Raw genomic sequence first — 20,129 nt, forward strand, 5'->3', positions numbered from 1 at the left:
CTCGTCGATTTGCCGGATATTGGGAACCTTGGCTGGAACCTTTCGACAAAGCTTAGAGAGAATTTCCGTAATAATTTGTTATTAATTTAATATTACGCCGTTTTTGTATGAATATTATAATTGTGTAGGTAATTATAACATATACATAATATTTTAATAATTATAATTTATAATAAGAAGAACATGTAGTACTTGGGCTATTACCTAATAATATTGAAAACAATATATGTTTCAATAATCATAATTAAAAAAAATCAAGCATGTGTGAGCCCACCATTACACTCTGGGGAAGTAAAACGTCTTTCATAAGTATTGGGGCCCGTGAAATTATATGTGAATCAGGGAGAGAATGAGAAAATCAATACAAAAAAAAAATAAACGTGCACGCCGCCGACGCCGTGCATGACTTGCAAAATAAATAAATAAACAAACGTGTCGTTTCATTTTTCTTCCACCCACACGAGAAAGAAGTTTTACTTCAATATTATTATTACATTCAATAACATTAATGTAATAATAATAATTGATAAACGTTTGGAAGAAAATATAATTTAATTATGTTAGGTAGCAAAATAATATTTGTAATAGCCATAAATGACTACTATTAATATAATTTAAATTTAAATATTATAATATTATTATGGCAATGGGTTAATAATAATACAAATATTTAAAAAATTGTGTTTTAATAAAATTAGGTACATAATATATACATATATGTTTTGAATAGTTTTTTTTACGAACCTATACGATGTACCAACAATATATAAATCTAATGACAAATATACGTACGCAATTGTCGCAAATGTGTAAAATCACAGGCACGAATTATATAATATGAAGATTTAGAACTATCTAAACTGTATTTTTATAATAACTGCCCTGCATTCAAACGATTCATAAACAAAAAAAATTTCTATTTAGAAATATACGTATTATAATATTATAATATTAGCTGGGTTTTGGACTTGCAGGTATAGTGTAATTTTTAGTTGACTTCTATAATTTAGTCCCATCGAGTGCTAAATTCAATCACTGGTCAAAAATTAGAAAATCAATTATATTTAATACCTAGTTCTTGTTTTTAACGATTCTATTGATATTTGGATTTGTTAGTTATAACTATTATTAGGTACCTACTTACTATGATAAAAATCAAAATATAGAAATCTCTGACTATACGAGTGTAGAAATTATCACACATGGAACGTCGTAGTGTACTTACATCAGAGGCGCCTTCAGGTCAATTCCAATTTCCAGGGGGAAGCGGAAAATGTTTAGTCTTGAATACCGCTTTTAACAATATTAACAAAATTTATAAAATGTATTTATCTATTAGCAAAAACAGAACATTTCACGACTTATTGGGGGGGGGGGCGATCCCTTCAGGGACGCGATTGCTTTATACTACGCACTCAATGACTCACTAGCATGTACGCTTCACAAGTAACGTATACTAATTATAATGGTTTAAGACTGTTTATAGAGCTCTTAGATTTTTGCATTATACGTTACATTTTGCGACAGACCACAGTGCGGCACTATATGCATAGACGTCCACAGACTTTTGGTTGCGGGGGTACACACTAAAAATTAGGGCCCACAATAATTTTGAAAACAATTATAGATACCGAAAAATGTTTTAAAGATATCAAATGTACTAAAAATATTTATTTTATTTTATTATTCATTCTAATAAACATTAAATAACAATATATAGATATACAATCTTATAATGATAATCGACGTTTAAAAGGAACAACATTTTTGAATTCGTCAATGATTTCATTAATTTAATTTACCTTTAATTTATAATTAGGGTCCTTGTCGTTTTTGGTGAGGGGTCGGGGGTGCCCAGACACTCCCGGCACCCCCTGTGCGCACGCCTAAGGCACCATGTGCAATTTATAAAAGGGAGCAGCGAGCCACTTCCCGGAATGTTTATTGTAGAAATTATATTTTACCTAATATTATAATATTATGAAGTGATGTGATAATTTATGACATATTATCTATATCTACGACTTTATTTTATGGTATAGTAAATTCTTTATTATTTGTCCACTGCAGCTCTTGAATATTATTCTGATAATAATAATAATAATAATAATAATAATAATAGTAACAATATTCTTATTATTTATCCTGACATAATTCCACAAAATATGTCAGTGCCTATTTTAATTACAATATTATTTTTATAACCCTTCGTACCTAGAATAAGCACAACTATATATTATAAACCTTTAAAAATTCAAGTGTCTTTCTTATTTTTATGTTTGGAAAAATATATAATTATTTAAATATATTATTTAATATATTTTAATATTCTATGATAAATATGGTGAAGTATGCCTATATTTGTTTTAAGGAAACGATTGTTGATGTCAGTTGATTAGTAAGATACATAATTGTATAGTACACATGCATAATGCATTGAACAATATTATACAGACAGTGAACTGTGGAATAAAAATCCTGGGAAAAAAAATCCCCGAATCTAGGAAAAATAACCTTAGACTAGTAGACTACAAATTATATTACCGACAACCACATGCCATTTATTGATCTAATATTTTTTAAAAGCTAATAAGTGTAATTAGCACATGTTTTATACCTATATATTACAAATATATACTTCTAATATGGTATTATATGGTATTATCATTAAAAAGATTATGTAATAAATAATTTTCAAACATTATATGATTTTGTTTTAAATCACGATTTGAAACAAAATATTATGTTAATGGTTCTTTTAAAAGATTATTACCTAAATTCATTAACGATTTGTATTATTTAACGTATCGATCATTCGAAATATTTTCATTTTTTATTTTATAATCTTTTAAATCTTGTATCTATGAGTAAAACGTTGATTTTTTTGAAAATTTTAACATCATACACCGAATATTAAATAACGAATTGAACAAAGTTTGAGTCATATAGAGTTGGTAGGTACATTAAACGGGAAACGAAGTACACGGAATCAGTTAGTATTATAATATAAAACAAAATATTATTGTTAATGTTTGAAAATTATAATATAAATATAAAAGTAAGTCAAATTGTATTCAATGGGTACCTATATGTTTTAAACTTTGAATTTAAATTTGTAATTAATTTAATGTTTCTTTAATACCTATACCTGCTAGATTTTTAATTAATTTTAATAACGTGGTTTTTAAAAAAAAAACATTTGTTCAATCATTTCCTTGTGGTTGTGAGTAATATTGTAGTCTGTGGATTTTTATTACAATTACCAAAGATAGTATATTATTATAATTATTGTGAGAAATGAAACTTGAGTAAATATATATAATTTATATTTGTTTTTTTGTATATTTTTAAGTTAATATACATGGTCGGTATGATGCATCACCCCCAAGGGTTACTTTTCATGTAACCTGATAAGGTGGGAACTACAGACCCTCCTCCCCAAAACAGTTTAGCCCTAGTTGCGACACTGGTACCTGGTATTTATATAGTTTATAGAATTCGAAGAATAGGAAACGGTTTAAATCTTTTAATTATATTAAATCTAAGATTTATAGAAGGGTCAAATCCAGAGGCGTGCCATTAAGAACGCTGGATTTGAATTATCCGTGAGTGATGTAAAATTTTTTGATCAGAACTGAAGCTTGGTAAAGTAGCCGAGCTGAACGTATTATATGTTATGAGAATGTCAGATGTTATACTCCAAGCAAAAATTGGAGAATGTACTACACTTTCATATAATGTTTTTGTTATAAAGTAGGTAATAATGAGATTAAATCGAGCAGAACTAGTAATGAATCACTATATATATTGACTTTTTTTTAATGATTATGTTTTATCATAAATTTGTTTGTATTATGTTATTAAGCATTCATACACAAAAATTGGAATTTTTTCTTTTTTTTAACAAAAAAATAAAAAAACACCTTATTTAATTAGCTTTTATTACTTATTAGAAGTAATTAAAAATATATTAGTGGACATTTCCACTCTTGTGTAACTGTTTGTAGATATTGAACAAGTATCTAGTAAACATTTCAAAATAACTAAAAAAGTTATCATAAAATGGTACCAATAAGTAATGACTAATAGGTATAGAACTATATAAGTGAATCGGTAGTGAGCCAGTATAGCGTCAAAGTATTCAGAAACACGTATGACAAAATACTGAAAATCGAAATTTACCTTACGATCTCTGTATATAACCACAAAACTTTGTTACTATCATATATTTCCAATTTACATTATTTAACTACTTTTCAGATATGGAACTTGGATTCGTTTCACGATTATCAATATGTAGAAAATATTTAAATTAAATATAAACCTAATATCTAGATACATTTAGTCCTTATAGTCATAGTTACCTACTCAGGGTGGTTTCAACATAGTTACCTACACAATATAGTTATACAATGTTATAGTTATACACATAACACATTACACAATCCAAGTCAATCAATTATCAAACAACAATCAACGTTTTTATCGAACGTTAAATCGAAATTAAAAATCTCCAAACTACCTACCTACTTATATATTTATCAAAAAAATATTAAGTATGATGGCATGATACTGAGGCACGTATATAACAAGATATGGTTTGCTCCAAGTTAACCAGTTTGACGGTACTTGCCGAGTTACCGACCAGTGACCACCCATCTAATTACCTACCCATTACAGATGTCATATAAGTATCATTTCAACTGTTGGAATGATAATTAGTAAGTAGTAATTAGTGAACAAAAATTGACACAAAGTAGACATTTTATTATCAATATACAAACATCATAGTTAAATAAGAAACCCATTAACATTTATTTGTAATCAATCATAATTGACTAACGGCATATATATCACTTCAATATAAACATATAAAGATATATAAGTTACACATATAAAATATTACATATTGAATAGTCATATTTACTAACATTAATAATACCATAATATTAAGTTAATCTTATTTTTACTTTTAATTAAAGTAGGTATTCTACACAAAAATTACAAATTAAATTCCAAAAAAAAGTTTTATAATTAGGTACAAAAATACGGACTTTTATGTAATAAAAATATTTTTATGTTTATAATTTTTCCAAAATACCCATTAAAAAAACATGAAATATTGAACATTTAAATTTAAAATGTTAATCATGTTATAAAGTACCTAAACTAAATTAATATTTATATTTTTCCCAAAATATCCATTAAAAAATCATGAAATATTAAACATTTAAATTTAAAATGTTAATCATGTTATAAAGTATCTAAACTAAATTAATATTTATATTTTTCTCAAAATATCCATTAAAAAAACATGAAATATTAAACATTTAAAATTATAATTATAATCATGTTATAAAGTAGTAAAGTACCTACACTAATTATAAAATGATAAAAAACACACATCATTATAAAATCAATACATTTATCGCTCCGCTCAGAATCTAAAATGATTAATTAACGAATGAGAACAAACTGTAGGTAGAGTAATAGATAGTATGAATGTATAATAATAATATTTATTTAGGCTTCTTCATTGTGTACCATAATTACAAGCTGCAGGCTGCCACTGTGGTCTATATAACATTCTTGGATCTGTAAAATTAACAAAATGCTATAATTAACAGTATTTTCAATTTTGAAAAGTAGATAAGTAAACACTTCAACTTGAAGCTAGTAGCTACATAGATGTTTAAAATATTGTTTGTCGTGTCATATACGCATGTCTATATGTTTCCTGAAAAGTTGTTAAATCTGCATTTAAACACAATTTTCGTTTTTGAAGTAGGTAAATAGGTAATACTTATTTAATTTACAGTAGACAAATATTGATCAAGATAAATAATAAATGATAAAGAAGTTCATAGATAGCGGATTATATAAAATTGTAAACTCATATAGGTAAGAGATAAAAAAGGGTGAAATTTATGACATCATTATTGAAAATGAGTAGGTAGATAATTATAACTTATAAGGTATGCTATAGTAGGTCAGTGTTTGGAAAGAACTAGTTCCAAAAGGAACAGATTTCTGGAACGAATTCCTTTTTATAAAAAAAGAACGAGAAAATGAACTAGTTCTTTTTTTCAAGGAAAAATAACAAAATTGTTCGTTCCTTTCTAGTTCCAATAATTTGTACAGATAAGTATGTAAATAATTGAAATTAAGATATATTTTTTTTCAAGTGTTTAATGTATTTTGCTAATTAGTGATCGTTATCGACTATCGACGTTAAACAATTTAATTTTAAAGAAAACCTCAAAATAGAATTATGAAATATGAACGTACTTGTATATTATATTAGAATTAAAAACTAAAGAAGTATACAAATGAAAAAAAAACATTAATGATTAAGTAAGAATTTTTATTTATTTGGAACTAAAAAAGGAACTCGTTCATTTTCTAAAGGAACGAATTCTTTTTTTTTTTAAGGAACAAGGAACGGAACGAATTCCTTTTTTTAAAAAAGAACGAGGAACGGAACGAATTCTTTTTTTTAAGGAACTTGTCAAACACTGTAGTAGGTATTGTATAATGTTGGCTTATTGTGATTTATTGTTAGTATAACTTATTGGTTCCTACACTTTTTTCATCGCTTCATATTATTATTATTTATTAGTTATTAATAATACCTAACACATAGGGTTCGGCACTTGTTGCACTAAAAAATTATCGAAATATGCATGCATATATGCAGTCAAAATTGTCAAAATATGCTTAAATATATGCAGATAAATTTTTAATTATTTTTTAAAAATGCATAAAACATACCTAACATATTACAATTTTGGAAATAAAAAACTCAAAGATAAGTAGGTAGGTATATTAACATAATACAAATAATTATATACCTACGGGCTTACTAATTTAGAATATATCATATTGATTATAATATGGACACTATATTGCGTGCATGTCTTGAGCAGTTTTAAACTATCACGGAATAAAACAACTTAATTTTCAAAAAAGCTGGCTGCACAATATGTAGCTTATGTAGGTAATTACAGGGTTGAGAAATAACGAATAACGTGATATGCGAACACTGTGATAAATAAACACGTATCTACTGATTTTCATTTCTTCGTACAATCTAGAATCTAGATGCTAATTAGTTTTACCAAAGTTTTGTCACAAAGAGACTCATATAATCTTACATACCTACGTACCATATCCAAAAAATAACAAACTGGTCACTAGTCAGTTACCAGTAGTTGGAACTTGGAGTTATTTCTCGGTTGCATTTATTTCAAGTATAGGTACTGTTTATATATTGTGAGTGTCTAAGTTCGGTATTTTGATTGGTTTTATTGTTAGTTTAGTCAGTATACCTAATTAGAAGTGTTAAAAATTCTGAAAATTTAAATGTCGTTTTCTTCTGGCTTAATAACCAATTAAAAAAATTGGGTAATTTTTAAGGGTATTTTAGTGTTGAAAGGCATTTGTTTATAGTTTTTAGGGCATTTACATCCAAGTACTAGTGATAAGTGATAAATCATGTTATTCTATCAATATAACGTATGCATAGATATTCCATATTTCTTAATATTTTGATTATTAATTATTATGCTTTAGATATATAGTATAAAAATGTTTAATGACTTACATGTTGACGGATATGGTAAACGAGGTCGCGGTGGCATATTATAATATGGGACTGGCATTAAACGCGGTGGCATTTGTGTTGGTTGAGCGTAGTACATTGGTGTAACATTGTGTGAGTAAAATGGGGGTTGTACTTGAGGTGCAACTTGTGAAGGTGATGTGACTGTTGTACCAGAATTAACCACCGATATTTGCGGTTCCTATGATATAAAAATAAATGCAATTAAAAAAGGAACCTATATAACTATTTTATTAGATATTAAACAATAAACAAGATACTAGACAGCTTTTTCTGTCGTGTATTTTATATGTTCATAACTAAAAAAAGTTCACTAAACATAGGATATAGTTAATTTATACATTTCTGGAAAATGAGTTATACAGCTATGTTTATTAAATAGTTGTATCATCATCAGGCGACTTCAGCTCAATTTTAATCAAGTTAATTTTTATTTTTCATAAATTAAAATATCGTCATTCACTATATGAAAATAGTAGAAGTGATTAGGTAGGTAAATAATATTTAACTTTGAACTTTGTAAGTATGTAACTTTCAGTTCTCCCGATATTCGTTCAAGAAAGTTAACTTGTAACAATAAACTGTACATAATACATATATCTAAAAATTATATATATACAAATTAAACTAAATTAATTTATATAAAATTGAAATGGACGTTTTTAACTCATTTTAATCTGTTAATACCTAATATGCATGACTGAATGATTTAGCATTAAGCTTCTACAGCTAGTTTCTACATCAATCTAATGTACAATCATGCAGTCTTTAAATCAAGACCAAAGTAATATAAATTTATATATAAAACTAAATAAAACAAATGTAAATATAGTTTTCGGTGCATACAAATTGCCACTGAAATCTGAGTTGTTGGGTGTTTTTAATCAAAGTCTCCCATATTTTGTCGCATTATCGATTTTCACATTATGAACGAAACGGCTATTATTAATTATAGGTAGTGCTTATGATCTTGATTCACACACTATAGGGCATAGGCCATATACCTTCTATACAAATTAGTAATTAGTAATTATCAATATATGAAATAATAGATAATATAACTATATAAGTTTGACGTTCAATCTTTACCTACTCGTTTTCTGGAATACGGTACCTACCCAACTAAGATTCCAATTATTATGTCAAGATAGTGAGGCACCACCTCACATGTAATTTTTAAAAATTCAAAATATTTATTTACTTTATATTGGTACTACTTTGAATTGTATTCGTATAGAACTTCCACGAAACGTGATAATGGCTGCATAGCACTGTAACGTTATAACTAGGGCTGGAATTTATATGCAATATAAAAGCAATATAAAAATATGTATATAATATATATAATTAAACTAGAACGACTAGAACGAACAAAAACGTATTGTAAGCCGAGCATCATGGCACGATGACCAGTACGCAACTCTAGGAGTGGGTGGCCGGTGGGGTAACGTGTAAAAGGCTTTAGGACTACGGACGACGGTAATATAAAATAAGGTGGCTATTTCGAAAATATCAATATTATAAAACAAATTATAAGTTATATAATACACTTATAAAGTTTTTAAAAAAAATTGTAATATTTAAATTTACTTATGATCTCAAAAGAAAATGGTGGTTCATTAATAATTAATGATTATTAGTGATTCAACTAATTATTAGTGATAATTATCTACCAATCAGATCGAATCAGCTCATTGTGCCCTCTCATATTATATAAACTTACTAGAGGATTAGTGATAAGGAAACTAATCCAGCTCAGACTTCAAAAAATTGTTTACGTCTCGAGAAAACCCTCGCGGTTAAACTGCTCACTGTAACACCTAAGTTGTTTGCGTAGCAAGTAAACTTTGCATAATATAAGAAATAATTATACAGTTTTAGATTTTTTAAATAAATATTCAATATTTTGTATCATATTTTAAAATTACTTGAAGTCACATATTTTTGTACCTATGGGTTGCTAACAACAAAGATGGAGGTAAAATAGGTAGTGGTTATATAGTAACATGTAGGTATGCAAATTTATTTCGATTTTGAATTAATTGTTTTATGATATAAGTAAATAACACCGTAATTTAATGCATTGCTAGTATTATGATATCTTCTTATAAAACTTGGTTATTACAATAATATATACATTTATGCATGTAATAATTTATCATTATAGTGCAACTATATATTATACCATATCTTAACTTCAATGTTTATTGAAATATCACTGTAGTCAGAACTTATTTTTGAAAAACATTTTTGTTTGAGACGAAGTATATAACTAGACTATACCTATGTAGTACCTAGTACCTACCTGGATGAAAAAAGATTTTTTTTATTGTAGAAAGAAGAATATGCCATGGTATAAAATATAAATTTAAGAATCGGCAGTGTTGGGAAATTTCCTTTTAAAAAGGAACTCGTTCCTGTTCCTTGTTTCTGTCGTGAAAAAAGAACGCGTTCCCGTTCCTTTACACATTTTTTACGTTGTCAATGGTGTCTTTTTGCGAACAATTTTTAAGTCAGAAATTATCGGTTAACTAACTCCTTCCTAAGGAGCACCGATTTGAACAAAAATGATTTGTTTTATACTCTGTCCCACGAGAGAACAATCAGTCCGCCGACCGATTCTCGTCAGGGCCACGCATTCGATATCGTTTAAATTAAAACGACTCACGTCTCATATCAAGACGATAGTCGATAAAACATATGATATTAGATATAAAAAGAGAGGAAGTTCAATATCTACGAGAGAGATAGACTATAAGAGTACTTTTTGAGGTTGGGTTACTAATCTTTGGCGCTCTTATAACCTCAAAAATTGTATACCTTTATTCTCAGTTGATAAGCTCGATCCTATCCATTCTTATAATATCTATGATTATACCTTGTATGCTAATCTCGAACTAAATTAAAATATACCAACGATACCTAGGTTGTTAGTTTTACTATTTACTAATGATTGATGAAGTAATACCAAAATACCAACACTAAATATTATATTCTAGATAATATTATTATTAAAAACAACTTTCATTTTTTTTTTTCATTATTTGAGGAACGGAAATTTTCGTTCAAGTTCCTTAAAAATAGGAACTCTTTCCCGTTCCTCGTTCCTATAAAAGGAACGCATTCCTTCCTAACACTGAGAATCGGTGGATATGACAAAAATAAAGCGTACCTAGATATTCAATTTTTTTATAGCAATTCATATGTGCTTCAATATAAAATGTACTTATGAAAGTTTAGGCACATATTTCAGTAAATTCATTCGATACATATAGTCGTGCATCACTAGATTTATTCAAGAACTCTTAGAGAAGTAATATTGAATTTGATCCGAAACAAAAAAAAGTAAATTGATAAATTATATTAAACTCTAATAAAATATTCAACCACCATTTATAATTAAAATTAGGCACCTACTTAAATAATAATAATATGTATAGATTTACCTCTCCAAGCTCTGAAGACGTGTCTGACGAAGATGTAGGCTGTTATTTAAATGGCCACAATCAAAGTTTATAAATAAATTAAAAAAAAAAAAAAACTTAATAAACATATTGTAATTAAAACTATGAATATATTGATATATTATTAATTCAATATTTACCTGTGTAGATTTAAATGTTTTCCCTTTATTTTTTTTTTCGTATTTAAATTTATTATTTCTCGAATTTCTAGATGAACGATCATGTTTTCGTTTAGATAAAGACTGATGTACAGTTACATTATCTCTCCGATCCAATGATTTAGACTTTTTTCTATTTCTAGACGGTGACCGTTGTCTGTTTCTAGATGAATACGTACTTCTAGAATCAAATTTGTGTTCATTGTATGATCTAGAACGCGATCTATTTCTTCTCTCAGGTTTTTTATGAATACGATAATTTGACAGAGACATATTTAAATTTCTGGATTGTGGCTGATTTCTTGTCATAGATGAATACATACTTCTAGTTCCAAATTCATGTTGATCTTGAGGGGAATCAGAGGACGACCAGTAAATATTTTTAGTTTGTGTTGGAATATGAGTATTAGACTGAGATATGTTTAAATTTCCAGATTCCTGCCGAAATTCTGCTTTAAACGGATACTGGTTTTTAGTTTCCGATCGTAGCTCGCCTTCAGATGATGGCATGCGTTCTAGGGAACGAGATCTTGGCCGATATCGTGGTATTCCTGAAATGAATTTGTTTAGATTAACTCTAAATTGTCAGATAACCTGGAATGCCATTTATAATGAACAATGTTTTCTAAAATATATTTTTAAACTTATACAAGAAAAAAACAAATATACTACAAATTCCATTTATTAAAACTAATATTAAGCAAAAGAATCCCGTGCTAATTATGATTTAGAAATAATCAATTAGTTTATATTATAAATTAAGTTGTCTTTCCAAACTTATACTTAATAGAAAGTTAATTAAAAATATGGATCAACTTTCTGTTTTTTTGTATAATGTGTATATTACATTACAATGTCTTAGACCCCCCCCCCCCCCCCACAACCACCAAAAAAAAAAAAAAATTGGGCTAGTCGTGCCACAGAACCTGTGTATACTTTGTTAGAATTTTTAATAGACATAAATAGGTAATGGAACCTTAATTTTATGTTTAAAAGTCTGAGACATAGTTGATAACAATGGTTGGCCTATTTTAACTATTAAAAAGAGAGAATATATTCTCAAGAGCCAAACTAATATTGAGCACAATAAAATTTAAAATCAACTAATTAATTCAATATGTTCAGTGATTGATTGTAAACTATAAAGAATATGTATCAAAATAGGTACTTAAAGTACTCTATAAGTACTCTATTTTCAGTTAGTCTTGTGATTATAGATTACTCGTTGAGAAAATAAAGTATAGGTTTCCCTAAACTAAATATTGGAATAATTTTTATGTATTTAAAAAAAAACATTAATTATTTTATAAATTAAATTAAATGCTTAATAACTAATAACTAAAAAGGTATATTAGTATTCGTCTACTGGCTACTGTCTATGCTTGAATGATGAAAATATTCTATTATCTAATATTGAGTTACCCACACAGAATTTAATTATTTTGTAAACTATATCCGATTGAATCCCATTTGTTATAATTAATAAAAAATAAAAATACATTAGTACAAATGGTGTACCTATATTAATAACGAGATTAATAATTTAATAATCATTATGATCTATAATTACCTGGAGCTAATACTTGTGGCTGGCCATGACGTATTTCAATATTTGATTGCTTATTATGACCATCATCATATTTTTGTGCAATGAAAGAATTTAGAAATGTCTCTAGAGCGACATGGGTCTTTTCGTCTGAAACATTAAAATATAGAAATGTTTATATAATATTTAATTTATTTCCAAAATAAATACATAATTTAATTAATTTTGTACGATTTCGTCGTTAATTTTTAGTTTTTTATTTTCTTGAATCTACTTACATGAAATAACTTAGCTTTATGAAAGGCCATTCAGGTAGATAGGTGCCATTAGATATAAATAGGAAATACTAAAATGTATAGATAGGTGAAATAAGCCGTTAACTTAGATCTTTTTACTTTACTTATTTACTTTCTAATGTAGTATAATTAAAGAAATTTTCAATTTATTGGAAGTGGTATCAAATAGGTAATTACTAATTATATTTAGCGTATTCTCAATAATAAATTACTTTTCCATCTGGATTTTTACAAATACTCAAAACCAAATTTTCTTTTTATACGCTCATTCAATTTTATTTTTTAATATTTACCCGGGTATTTACTTAAATATAGGCAGAAATAAAATGTTAATTTTAGATTCTGAGCAAAGCGATGAAGACATTGATTTTATAATGTGTTTTTTTATTTACCTTTCAGAATTAATATTTCTAATTTTATACTTAGTCCTGGACATATAAGCTCTAGTTGAGCCTATGCGCCCAGGCTACATTTTTTAAAGTATAAAAAAACTTCCATTTTAAACTTTGAAGGTGGTTTCTAGTAACAACTTAGGTGTATATTGGTATTTTTGGGGCCAAGGTAAAAACTCCTCAAGACCTGATGGGTATTATTATTGATTGTAATATTATACACAATTGTACGATTCTGATGCTTATATATAAAAGTTGAACATTTGATAAATTTTCAATAACAAAATAATTATTAAATTTTAAATTTGATAAATCTTTTCAAAATTCAAACTTAAAAGCTTGTAAAAAAAATTGTGCCTATGTATTTTTAATATTTTTCAACTGTTATTGTAACAATATATCAAGATCTTTGTATTAATTGAATCTAGTAGTCCAATTTTAATTTTTAAAATTAAATAGCCTCTTCTATGTTTTATATGAAAAACTTTTTAATTGTTTTGTCTCATTGGCCCTTTAATCTATAAAGTACAAATTCATTTTGAGAAATTAAGTTAATTAAGCCAACTGGAATAGGTACATAAACTTTGCAAAATATCGAAAATCTATGTCCTACAAAACATAGAATAGAAGCTAACGAATTCAACAAATTTTTAAAAATCAAAATTGTACTACTAGAAGCATGTTAATTTTTCATCAGCCTACAATTGACGATATTCTGTATTCATTGTTACGTACTCGCGTAAGTACAAAAATATTTTCGAGCGTGTGTCTACGGTTAAGCACTATTATGTAAGTGAACTATAGAACCGTATAGAACGTAATTGCTTCATCCGCCCGCAGCTGGGCGATAAAGAATTTACACTCACTATTATAATAATTATTTACAATTAAACACAACGACCGCAGTTGGCGACGACGTGTAGTTATAAATTGCTTATATGTTGCACCTTAAACAACGCACTTTGACACCGATGGTTTTTAAGGAATACAATATAGGCAATCTTTTTAAATGTGTGCATATCGTGCCAATGCGTGCGTAGTAAATGATCAATAGTGTGTAATGTGTTCCACGACCATGTGTTCGCCTTTGTCCCTCAGCCGCGCACTCACACGTGTACATGTAAATAACACGTACCTACGTGAATATTAGTTTCCTATTTACCAATTATATTTAAATATCTTAGTTATCCAATAATATGTCTGAAAAAAATATTTAATTAGTCATGAAGTTTCCTTGAAAACAACTTTCTTAAATTTTAAATTCTGAGCGTATTCTTGACGAAACTATTTTTGAAAACGTTTTGGTATAATAGAGAGTGTTGATAATGTATGTTTGTTTTAATTTTTTTTAATTTAGATTTTTATATTATTTTTATAATCTCAACTTACAAAAAAAAAAAGAAATTGATGGTTGGTTGGCGAGCGAAGGGAACAGAGGGCAGAGCAATTTTATATTTAAAATAATAATTATTATAATTTTGTATGCTCTAAATAATGTATATAAAAGTTTAATTCGAGAACAGCAAGAAAATATTTTTTGGACACCTATCTAATTAATTACCGGTACCTAATATCTACTAGTAATACTATCGCGTACTGGAAAAATATAACGAATTATACGACATAATATCACATATGTCACCGGCTATAAGACCACTACGATTTCTGTAACTAATTATCATAATAAACAATAGGTAATATACAATAATAATAAATGTATTACTTGATTTCTTAACGGCCATAATCATTTCATTGGAAGCGGGTTTGTGGTCCTTGACGGAAGAAAGGTACACGTCAGACTGTTTTTTGGAAATTAAGATGGCTTGTTTCAATTGTTCCCACAGATTATTCTGTTGGAACGGGTAAATATGAGATCCCATATTTATCGACTCTACTCGCCTCACGTTTGAACTGGAGAAGGACAACTTCGGCGCGGCCGGCGTTGAGGGTAGGTACTAGACGAGTGTTATAAAACAAATCACGTTCGTTCCAATAATCCAATGTCGAGCTCTTAACTAAATCGTCTGAGCCCCAGTGATGTCGATGACAAATCGATGAACCAGCCGGCTGTCGTAGGAAACACTGATGGCGGCCGGTCGAATTTTTACGTCGGGACGACGGGCAGAAAATGCTTTAGAGCCTTGGACGTATTACTGCCTTATCGGTTGAACAATAACAGTGTGCAGCAGATGCGGCCTGCGAGACGATATTATAATTTACAATATATATCGATCATAGACATTAAACATATTATTATTTATGCGACATTTACTATCTACACTCAACACTGTGCATACGACTTGAAGTAGACATATCGGAGAGAGAACTCTCGCACTTCTCTCTCGCCGTTCGAGGTTAGAAACGTATTTTCCTCTCCGTTATGTTGGCTTCACGATTTTGTATCAGTGCCGCTTTCATATTATATTGTTTGATATTTATTATTTTGATGGTGCAAAGCACCGTCAGTCGAAATGGTACCACTGATCTCGACGGATTCTGCGACCGACCTGTCGCCGCACGGGGATTTTCGTGCAACGCGTAGGCGCGTAACCAGGGGATAGGCTTGGTAGGGTCTTTTTAAGCGTATACACTATACAGTATTGATTATTATTATATAGGAGGGGTTCAACCCTCCCAAATCTTCAACGCTATTTAACATTGTCAGTTTTTAATTTTTTTTAGTTTTTTTTTCTATAATTGTCAATAAAATTGTATTTGTTGGGTAAAAAAGCGTGAACATTTAATACAAGGTTCCCGATATATTGTTACAATATCAGTTGAAAAATATTAAAAATACAAATACACAATTTTTTTTATAAGCATTTAAAGATCAAATATTGACAAAATTTATAAAATTTAAAATTCAATAATTATTTTGTATTTTGTAGTTAAAAATTTATAAAATGTTCAACTTTTATAGGTAGGTAAGGATTGAAAATTTAAAACAAGGTTTCACGTAAATAGGTTTTATATAAATGATTAAAATCAAAATTACTAAAATCATAGAATTGAAAGTATAATATGATATAAAATGGCGAATGTCTTTTCTTAATCATTACCAGTGTGACTGTTAAATTTGCTCCCCTCTATAATTAGCGATCGGGGTATGGGCCCCGGATTGCCCTCCCCTAGATCCGGTACTGTAATAAAATTACACATTTAACAATTTCGAAAAATGATAAAATAAACAGCCATAAAAAGTTACAGAATTATACATAATACATAATATTATATAATCGTAAAATACAACAAAATGTTATTGTTAAGATGGTGGAACCACCCAAATAAATCATTTTTAGGCACTCCCCAAAATTACCACTCCGTAATTTCCACGATGCACAATTTTACATCTGTAAAAATTTAGTTTCACCTCTTGTTACTTATAAATTAATCGAAATATTTCCAACGCTGCATAAAAAAACGAATTTGTGACTTAATTTTGATAGGTACCTATTTTATATAATTTACCTACATGAAAGAATTCAAATGTTACTATAATACGTCAGTAACAGACTTAAATACGATATTCGTTATATACCCGCCATATTCAACATTTACACATCAGTAGAAAAACGTATGGCAACGACTATATACTTTATATCAGGGCTTGAAACCGTTTTCAAAACCGATTTCAGAAACCGGTATAAACCGTTTTAAAACCGAAACCGGAAAAATTGGATACCGGTATTAAAGTCAAAACCGAAACCGGAAAAAATTGGATACCGGTATTATAATTTAAAACCGAAACCGAAAAAAATTGGATACCGGTATTAAAGCTAAAACCGAAACCATAAAAAATTGGAAACCGGTATTAAATTCAAAACCGAAATCTAAAAAAATTGGAAACCGTTTTTTTTTCAATTGACGTGTTTTTAAATACTTGAATTGCATTAACACGCATATTTAATACTCATAATAAAATTGAGACCATGATTAAAATGTTGATAACCATTTCATTATTCGCCAAATTATTAGTTGCTTTAAGTAATAATATAATGATATAAATTATAGTTACTAGCAAATATTATATATGACAATAGGGGAGAAACAATGATAATTGTATAGATGATACAGGACCCTGAAAATACTTGAATGCGCTATATTTGTATCTTTCAAGTTTCAATCCTAGACCGTTCGTTACTTGCCCAGCTCTGGGGAATTATCTATGTGTCGAGATTTTTGGTTCTAGTTGTCCCTTATTGTCTTATAAGTTATAACTCAATAATAATATAGTGTTTGTTATTATAATTTATTATTATATCATAGTTATTTATTGGGCACCACATTACATTTGACATTTGACAACAACATTAGATTATTTGACGGACGACCGCGACGGCCCGTATATGTCTATTCATATTTTATTGAATAGTATAAAATTCTAAATAGTATACCTAATGAATAATCCAACAATAAATACTAAAAAAATCATATAATTACTGAGAGCCAATTATTTATACACATACAATACCAGGAAAAACTTAAAATAGCACGGGCTTTAAATTGGGCTTTTGATTTGCATGCATCTTTAGAGTTTAGATGAAGAACTTTTGGAGGCTATAATGATTATAAGATGTAATGAACTATTTAAAAAATCATGTTAAAAATATATATAATTTAATAAAGAAGACTGAACCTCCCATATGCCGCTCTTGCAACTCTTCCATTACAGTCAAACACATCATCATTCACTGCCGAATCTTCACGGAGGCCAGAAAAGAATGGCCAGAAATAACCTAACCCTATGCTGACGTACAAAAAATAATCACATTTAAAAAAAAAATTGAAATGTACAACTTAATTTAACTTTATTTATATAAACATCATTGTAAAAACCACTTATGTACATAACTAATCTAATTGTAAGCTAATAACCTTTATGTTGATGCTGTAACATAAAAGAAAAAAAGGTGGGTAAGTGGATGTCGCTCTGCTGTTAAGTAGGTTACAAGTGGGTAACTGTAATGGATGGTGTTAAATTTGAATTCAATGATATATCATTGTATTAGAAAAACGATTCTGAGCGATAACGGTCAGTCAGCCTATGATATTACTAAGTATATTTGATGATATTATTGTGAATAAAGTAATTTATATAGAACATATTTACGTAGAACCTTGTTTTAAATTTTTAATCCTTAGCTATAAAAAATGAAAATTTTATACATTTTTAACTAAAAAAAATATGAAATTTTAAATTTGATATATTTTGTAAAAATTTGAACTTTAAATGCTCATAAAAAAAAATGTGCTTATGTATTTTCAATATTTTTCAACTACTATTGTTACAATATATTAGAAGTCTTTCATTAAATTTTCATGCTTTTTTACCAAACAAATACATTTTTCTTGATATTTATAGAAAAAAAAAACTAAAAAAATTGAAGACTCAAACAATATCCGTAAACAGCTTTAAAAGAGTCAAAATATTTTCAAAATTATATGGTGTATATAAAACAAAAATATAAAAATTCTATAAAATTTTCAAGTATCTACAGTTATTCGTTTTTGAATTACAACGAAATAACCAAATCCACTACGTGAGAAATGGAGTGAATATCCAATCTCGTAAAAATATGAAATTCAAACGCTCATAAAAATTTAATTTGATTTGCTTGAAGACACTTCTTTTTTTGATAAAGACTTATGAATGATCTTGTATTACATTTTCAAATTTTATATTTAAAAAGAAAATTTTTTATGAATTTCTAACTCAAAATAATTTGCAAATTTTCGTCATTTTTACGTATTTTGTCAATATTTGACCTTTAGATGCTAATAATAAAAAAATTGTGACTATGGATTTTTAATTTTTTTCATCTGCCTTTGAAACAATATACTAGGAGCCCTCTATTAAATTTTCAAGCTTTTTTAAGCAACAAATAAAATTGTATTGATATTTATAGAAAAAATTAAAATTAAAAAAAAAATTTTTAAAAACACTTCTAAAAAAAAGGTGGGTAAGTGGATGTCGCTCTGCTGTACAGTATGTTAACAAGTGGGTCACTGAATAATGGATAGTATTACATTTGAATTCAATGATATAATATCACTGTATAAGAAAAACGATTCTGAGCGGAGACGGTTTATCAGTCTAAGTATTAGACATACCTATTATAGGTATACTTATCTATAGTATTAAAAAAAAATTGACCTATAATAGGTACCTATCAATAATAAATTCCAAATTAATCGTATCACAATATCCATTAGGTAACGCGTTATTCCAGGTTTTTTAATATGTAATTTCGTCCAAATTTGAACTTAAAATGACTATAAAAATAAACTGTGCTTATGTATTTCTTAGAAATTTTGGTAACAGAATTAAATATTTACGTGAAATCTTGTTTTAAATTTTCAATCCTTAGATATAAAAGTTGAACATTTTATAAATTTTTAACTACAAAATAATTATTCAATTTTAAATTTGATAAATTTTGTCAAAATTTCAACTTCAAATGCTTATAAAAAAAATGTTGGCTATGTATTTTTAATATTTTGCAATTGCTATTGTAACAATATATCAGGAGCCTTGAAATAAATTTTCACGCATTTTTACCAAACAAATAAAATTTTATTGATATTTATAGAAAAAAAAATTAAAAAAATTGAAAATGACAATGTCCGTAAGCAGTGGCGGACCCAGGGGGGT

At 27.8% G+C, this 20,129-nt stretch overlaps 2 protein-coding genes across 4 annotated transcripts in view; one reads left to right on the plus strand and one right to left on the minus strand.

Annotated features, from left to right (window-relative positions):
* LOC100167141 (arylsulfatase B) overlaps positions 1-559 on the plus strand; it is a 23,483-nt gene extending 22,924 nt beyond the window's left edge. Inside the window, exon 8 of one of the 2 annotated variants that reach the window (XM_029492793.1) lies at positions 1-559. In XM_029492793.1, the coding sequence (XP_029348653.1) occupies positions 1-56 (56 nt within the window). In that variant the 3' untranslated portion in view covers positions 57-559. The other variant, XM_001942837.5, reaches the window with a different exon arrangement.
* A 4,745-nt stretch (positions 560-5,304) lies between these two features.
* Positions 5,305-15,796, minus strand: LOC100575184 (serine/arginine repetitive matrix protein 1-like). 2 transcript variants are annotated; one of them, XM_003240308.3, is made up of 6 exons: positions 15,201-15,796; positions 12,814-12,939; positions 11,226-11,794; positions 11,068-11,106; positions 7,604-7,802; positions 5,305-5,595 (listed from the first exon to the last, which is right to left on the minus strand). In XM_003240308.3, the coding sequence occupies exons 1-6, from the start codon at positions 15,355-15,357 to the stop codon at positions 5,534-5,536; spliced, it is 1,152 nt and encodes a 383-aa protein (XP_003240356.1). In that variant the 5' UTR covers positions 15,358-15,796; the 3' UTR covers positions 5,305-5,533. The 2 variants fall into 2 exon arrangements, with proteins under 2 accessions (XP_003240356.1, XP_008181336.1); XM_008183114.3 differs by lacking the exon at positions 11,068-11,106 and having other exon boundaries at positions 15,201-15,778.
* Between the last annotated feature and the right edge of the window lie 4,333 nt (positions 15,797-20,129).

Source organism: Acyrthosiphon pisum, chromosome X (assembly GCF_005508785.2).
Source record: "Acyrthosiphon pisum isolate AL4f chromosome X, pea_aphid_22Mar2018_4r6ur, whole genome shotgun sequence".
Taxonomy (NCBI): domain Eukaryota; kingdom Metazoa; phylum Arthropoda; class Insecta; order Hemiptera; family Aphididae; genus Acyrthosiphon; species Acyrthosiphon pisum.

Excerpts from the sequence above, each read along its gene's own strand:
- LOC100575184 (XM_003240308.3), bottom strand. The coding sequence starts at position 15,357 with ATGGGATCTCATATTTACCCGTTCCAACAGAATAATCTGTGGGAACAA. Across the intron at positions 11,107-11,225 it reads AAACATTTAAATCTACACAG|CCTACATCTTCGTCAGACAC; the intron begins GTAAATATTGAA and ends TTTAAATAACAG. Across the intron at positions 7,803-11,067 it reads CGTCTTCAGAGCTTGGAGAG|GAACCGCAAATATCGGTGGT; the intron begins GTAAATCTATAC and ends TTTATATCATAG.